The sequence below is a fragment of the Oryctolagus cuniculus genome, chromosome 5 (genome assembly GCF_964237555.1).
Source record: "Oryctolagus cuniculus chromosome 5, mOryCun1.1, whole genome shotgun sequence".
In the NCBI taxonomy this organism is placed as follows: Eukaryota; Metazoa; Chordata; class Mammalia; order Lagomorpha; family Leporidae; genus Oryctolagus; species Oryctolagus cuniculus.
In genome coordinates this window covers 19,246,570-19,253,332 of record NC_091436.1, presented here as the reverse complement: position 1 = coordinate 19,253,332, position 6,763 = coordinate 19,246,570, and the positions used below count along the sequence as shown (strand labels likewise).

Here is a 6,763-nt window from a genome sequence, read left to right as displayed (position 1 = left end):
GCGGCGCGGGCGGGAGAGCGGGTCGAGGCGGCGGCGCCGCGCCGGAGGGAGAAAGGGGAGGAGGCGGAGGAGGAAAACCCCTGTCCAGGAGGTGGAGCGAGCGGACGGTGTCCGCCTCCCGTTCCTCCCTGCCGTCCCTCAGAGGAGCCTGAGCCGGGACAAAACACGCCGAGACCCACAGACGCGCGCGCACACACACACGCGCACACAAAGCCGGGGGTCCACGCTGGCGCTGAAGGCGAGCCCCGGCGGCCGCGAGCGAGCCCGAGGCGCGGCGGGGCACGGGGCGCCGAGCCGCTGAGCGCGCGCGCGCGGGACGGACGCGGGCGGCGCCCGCAGCCGAGGCCGGGCAGCTCAGGCGCTCGGGCCGCGGCGGGCGGCGGGGACCATGCCGAGGAAAGTCTCCTGAGCCCGGCAACTTCGGCCCCGCCCCACCCCCACCCGGCTGCCCGCGGCGCGGCGCGGCCCTCCCCATGCGCGGCCGGCCGGCCGGGCTCTTCTGCAGGCGGCGGATGGGTGACCTTTTCCTGGCCCGGGCCGGCTGTGCGAGGCGGCGGAGCAGGCGATGAAGAAGAAGCAGCAGCCGCAGCCGCAGCAGCAGCAGCATCCCGGCGGCGGCGCGGATCCCTGGCCCCATGGGGCCCCTCTTGGGGGCGCCCCCCCGGGCCTGGGCAGCTGGAAGCGCCGGGTCCCCCTGCTACCTTTCCTGCGCTTCTCCCTCCGGGACTACGGCTTCTGCATGGCCACGCTGCTGGTCTTCTGCTTGGGCTCCCTCTTCTACCAGCTCAGCGGGGGACCCCCTCGATTCCTGCTCGACCTGCGGCAGTATTTGGGTAAGGACGCGCGGCGGGCGGCGGCCGCGCAAAGTTGTGTCCCGGGGTAAGGGGGCGCGCCGGGGACCTCTCGAGCGGCCCCCCAGCCCGCCGCCGCTCTGAGGCTGCCCAGATGTGACACCCGCCACCTTCAGCGCCGGCGGGTTGCGGGGACCCGGCAGATACCCCGGGTGGGGCGCCGTCCACCTGCCCCCGCCCGCCCCGCACTGGGGCAGGATGGATGCGTGCGTGGTTGTGTGTATTCAGGCCCGGCGATGCGGGAGCAAGCATGGGGGAGACAGTCCGTTCCATGACAGCGTTGGGGACCACCATCGCGTCGGGTCCCGCGCTCCACAGTGTGCGGGTGGGTGTAGCCCTCGGTCTGGTCCGTCCCGCTCCTTGGCCTGGCCCTTGACAGCCCCTGCTCACCTCGCCTTCCGCAGCGAGCGTGTCCGAGCGAGCTGAGCCCCTGGGACTGGGGCCGTCCGGGGGCGTGTGGATCAGCGAGGCCAGCAGGGTCGCCGCCTGTGACCCGACTGCGCGCCGTGCTGTGTGCGTCTCGAGTGAGAACTTTTGTTGTTGGTTGGTGGCGGTTTGGGAGCGAGACCTCCTGTCTTAAGAAGAGGGAAGGGAGGGGTCGCGGCGGTGGAGACCAGAGTCGCTCAGCGAGTAGGCAGGAATGGCGCCTCCCTCGTCCTGGGCCCGGGGAGCGCACGCCAGGTCCCGGGGACGAGTTTGCAGAGCACTCAGATTTGTGGCCAGAAGACGCGGTGCCAGGAGAGCCGCGCAGAGCCCCAGTCTGCTGCAAACCTCGTAGATGACAAACGCGAGCGGCATCCGGCACCTGCACCGGGACAGCGAGCGCCGAAACGGGATGGGCTGGCTGGAGGCCGCCGCTGTGACCCCAGGTGTGCCTTCGCCATCGCCGAAGCCACGGGTCTAGAGAACAGAGCGTTTGGCAGGAAAGCAAGCCCGCGCGCGCGCACACACACACACACACACTCACACACGCGCGCGCCTGCGAAGTGACAAACGTGTGAGGGCGTTTGGAAATAACACAGAGAAAGCACAGTTTTTCCCATGTAGAGGAGCTCAGATTGGAAGTTACAACTTTTATATCAGCAAAAATGGTGGGACGCCATGGTTTTGCAAGATGAGTTAGGGAAAAGTAAAGGGAAATACTGCCCGAGTAGCTTTCCAAAGTATTAATGCTTAGCACCTGGTTTCATAGAGCATTGGAGATATAATATGCCTTTTTATTAGGGACTCAAATCTCTTTTTTTTCTGCAAGTTCCACATTTTGGCATTTCGCAGTCACCTACTGCTGTCAGGAAGAGGACTGATTGTCCCCGCCCACAGCCATCATTACTGACTGGCTTGGGGAGGTGAGTGGTGTTGGTGCGCATTAGCCTTTCTCTGTAAAATCAGGTAATTTTTTCCCCAGAAGCTTCCTAGAAGCAAGGCATAGAGGCCAGAGTTGTAGGGGACAGTACAGTGGTCAAGGGTGCAAAAGGACTCTTCAAGAGCCCTTGACCTTGGTTAGGACCCTGAAACTTCCCAGGTTTTGGCTGTTCGTGGTGATAGGTGGTTTCTTTTTTCTTTTCTTTTTTTTTTTTTTCTTTTTTGACAGGCAGATTGGACAGTGAGAGAGAGAGAGACAGAGAGAAAGGTCTTCCTTTTGCCGTTGGTTCACCTTCCAATGGCTGCCGCGGCCGGTGTTCTGCGGCCAGCATACTGCTCTGATCCGTTGGCAGGAGCCAGGTGCTTCTCCTAGTCTCCCATGGGGTGCAGGGCTCAAGCACTTGTGCCATCCTCCACTGCACTCCCTGGCCACAACAGAGAGCTGGCCTGGAAGAGGGGCAACCGGGACAGAATCTGGCGCCCCAACCGGGACTAGAACCTGGTGTGCCAGCGCCGGGAGGCGGAGGATTAGCCTAGTGAGCCGCGGCACCGGCGATAGGTGGTTTCTAAAACCTCTACCTAGCTTGCTCCCAGGAGGTTGGGGTTCTGAGATCTTCCTTGGGGAAGCGAGAGCAGGAGGGGAGGAAGAAGGAAAGCCTGGCAGCTTGAGTTTGTATCGCATACACCATCACCTTTTCACTGCTGATTCCAACCACTGAGGAGGCCTGGGCAGTGTGTGCGGTCGGCGGACGGGAAGTGGATGGGGCAGCGCTCGTGCCAGGAACCAGAAAGGTTAATGCTACTCCCTCTACCAACTGACCGCTGAGATGGGTTAAAACATGACCTCACTGTGAACTGAAAATAGGACCTCCTTAGCCAAATTTGTTTCCTGTTGTTTTGTCACATAAATATCTTGATTTTCAGGAAAAGTGGGCTTGCGGTCTTTAGGGTGGTCTAAAATATGCCCTGAATAATATCAGGCCAGGGGATCTGTAGAATTACACCCCCCTTCCTCCATTCTATCATTTTAGTGTCTGTCAAAACAAATTCACGGCCAGTAAACACATTCTCGCGATTTTCTTGGTCAGCCAGTTTGAGAGGCAAGTGTTTTTCTTAAGGGTGACTTCACTTCAAGTCAAAATTTTCCAAATAAAAACAATTTCATAGCAAGACTTTTTTCTTTACAGAGTACTAGTTCAGTATATTTGCACAGTATCCTATGTCTGAGGCTAAGTAGGCACTCAGTAAATACTGGCTGAATTAATGACCAAATGGGAGTAACTGTGTTTAACAGATGACCTCTTCTCATGGGACAGCCAAGGTGATGGAGGCATTTGTGATGAAAGCTACCATGCAGTGCGCATGTGCCCGCCAGTGCACAGGCAGAGAGAAACTGAACGCATGGAGCAACACTGGTGGAAGGTTCTGTGGTTATCCTCGTGTTTTATATGAGAGGCATGATGCTAAAGATGTGTGAAAGATACACCCCAAGTAAGGCAGGACTGAAACCCAAGTCCTTCTGATTCCAGTGCCCATTGCCAAGCACCCTAGGCTGCTCAAGAGACAAACTGGAAATATAGCCAACATGCCCATGGCAATCTAGAGAGCTGACTGGCTGTAAATGATCATTATTACCTACATGATTTCCCTTCCCTTTTCTTACTTTTACTCTGGGGGTCCTGGGGGGCCAGCAGAATGGAATACAATCCAGCAGCTGTTGCATTGTGCTTCCTCCAGTTACTGGGGAACTCGACTCTCCCTGAGCTGCAGCAGCTGGAGGCGATGTGAATTGGAATGGCAACTACCTGGGCTGCCTGGCTGCCTGCAGCAGCTGTTCTGTGTTGAGGCGCCAGTTCTCAATGGGGGTTCCTGGGGCCTGCAGCATCAGCATCACTGGGAGTTTGTTCTACATGTAGTTTCTCAGGTCACATCCTAGACCTACTGCATAAGCCCTGGCCTGGCCTGAGCAAGCGTTGCTTGAGCAGGGCTCCAGGTGCCCCTGCTGCAGGAGAATGTTCCAGAGCCATTGTTCTAGAAGAAACTGCTGCCTTCAGGAGGGCTCTCACAGATTCAAGAGAAAGGGGGATGGGAGAGAGGAGATTTATGGAGTATTTTTAAAGGTCAGGTACATTGATTTCGTTGTTTAATTTTAACTTTGAGAAATGCATCTGCTTTGCTACTTAAGCCCCGTTATTTCAAGGGAAAGACCAGCCAACAGCTGCAGTCCCAGCTGGCTTTAGACTTCTCTAGGTTAGGAGAGGCATGGAATGGGGTGAGGGGAGGCAACCAGAGAGTCACGTGTTGGGGGAGCAAGAGAAAGGAGTCATGACCAAGCTTTCTCTCCACTATAGCAGCCAGTGCCAGGCAGCTCCTTCTTCAGATCTGTTTGGAGAAGGGCAGAGTATGTGTCTTCAAGATCTTTCAGCTGCACCAAATTTGAAAAGATGAAAGGAAGTTGGGGGATGAAAATTATGCAGGAATAACTGTTGTCTCATGTTTCCCCCCCTCAAAATGGGTGAACAGAGGTGACAGAGGAAGAGAGTGAATGCTGCACTTGAACGTGGAGGCCATGCTGTTTCCAGTTCGGTGAAATCCACTTTTTTTAATTGAAGTGGCATTTAGTCTTTGACTTGCTATGGAAAACCAACAACAATCAAATGGAAACTCCCCCAGAAATTAGCTTGTGATGCAGCCTTGCTGCCAGTAGTCTCATTGCTTATGAGCTGTGGAAATATCAAAAACTTGGAATAACATTCATTACATTGATAGAAACAGAATCAGCCAGATGGCTTACTATTGATCTTGTACAATTGGCAAACTCTAACGATTTATCCTCAAGCCTTGGGTGTGTGCTTTAGCCTTTATGGGAGTTAAATCTTTGGGATTGAACTTGGGTGAGTATGCTTTCCTTTCCATTTTTAATTTTACCACTTTAAATGCGGGTATAATGGCTTAGTTCTCAGAGTCACCAATCTTTACATGTATTATATGTGAGCCTGGCACTCCAGTGTCAAGAAATGAAAAGTATGTCATTTTATTGAATTTGAAATTCTCTAAAGTTTAAGTGAGTTTCAAGGAGAAGTAAAAATAGAGGCCCAGATCTGTTACAAATAGTCTCTCAACCTTCAGAACCAGATTTTATTTTTCTTCTGCATATCATGCATGGTTTAAATATAGCACTTCAGGTTTCAAACAGTAATCTAGGAAATGAATGTATAAAATGTGATGTTATCAATAGAAGTTGTTGACATAGAAAAAATGACACTCTTGTTTATGGCTGCAAATTTCTCTTGTAGGGTTGGTTGGGGACACAGTAGCACTGCAATAGAGGAGGAATGGAAAATAGAATTTATGGCAATCTGTTCTGCAAACACATGGCAGGGATGGTGAAAAGCACACTGCCTTGTAGACTATTTTTAATGTAGACTGGTCTCAGTATGAATTGTTAAAAACACATATAAATATGGATTATCTGGATACCGTCTTTCTTCAGATTCTCTGTCACTGATCCAGGTTTAAGACACTAGTTGGTTTTGTTTGGGAGAGACTAGAAATTGGTCAAGCTCTTTGAGTCCCAAAAGAAATAGTATCCTTTGCTTTCCCAGCAAGAAGCTGGAGGAGTAGAAGCAGTAGCTAGCCTTGCAGCTGTGCTGCTGAGAGCAGTGCTAGCAATAAAAGGCATCTTGGTTGGTGAATTATAGTAGCTGATAGAATTATCGGGAGCTACCACTTACTTTATCTTCTTTTTTTCTTTAATTTTATTATTTGAAAGGCAGAATTAGAGGCAGAGGCAGAGAGAGAGAGGTCTGTCATCCTCTGGTTAACTTCCCCGGATGGTCATGATGGCCAGAGCTACGCTGATCCGAAGCCAGGAGCCTGGAGCTTCTTCTGGGTTTCCCACATGGGTGCAGGCGCCCAAGGACTTAGGCCATCTTCCACTGCTTTCCCAGGCCACAGCAGGGAGCTGGATCACAAGCGGAGCAGCCAAGACTCAAAAGGGTGCCCATATGGGATGCCGGCACTGCAGGCAGCGGCCTCACCTGCTACACCACAGTGCCAGCCCCGCTTTATCTTGTTAAAGAAATAAGACTTGACCACAAGTAAATTCTGTCTAACCTATATTTGTATTATAGAAACCTGGCTTTTAACAAACACTAATATGCAGAAACCCTTTCAGTTACCAGAAATGAATAATATTTCACCAAAAATTCTTATTTTCACAATCAAAGGAATGGAGTAACTATTCTACAAGGTTAAGTGTATTTAGCATTTTGAAAATAGCTTTGTTGTGATACAATTCACATATTATACAGTGTACCCATTTTTAGTTTTTAATGGGTAATTGTTTTCAGTGAGTTTTGGTATGTTCACAGAGGTGTAGAGTTGTTACTGTAGTCAACTTTAGAGCATTTCATCCCAGGAGAAACCCATACCTTTATTTATAACCCCAGTCTGTATACATTTGCCTATTTTGTATATTTCATAGAAATGGAGTAATAATACATGATGTGTTTCATTGACTTTTTCATTTGTCGTAACGTTTTCAAGGT

The 6,763-nt window shown here is 52.0% G+C and overlaps 1 protein-coding gene across 1 annotated transcript in view; it reads left to right on the top strand.

Moving 5' to 3' along the window:
* The first annotated feature begins 429 nt into the window (after window positions 1-429).
* The window catches only part of UST (uronyl 2-sulfotransferase), a 312,517-nt gene continuing 306,183 nt past the window's right edge, over window positions 430-6,763 (top strand). Inside the window, exon 1 of the mRNA XM_051836817.2 lies at window positions 430-833. Within this exon, the coding sequence (XP_051692777.1) occupies window positions 566-833 (268 nt within the window). The 5' untranslated portion in view covers window positions 430-565. The remainder of the gene's footprint in view (window positions 834-6,763) is intronic.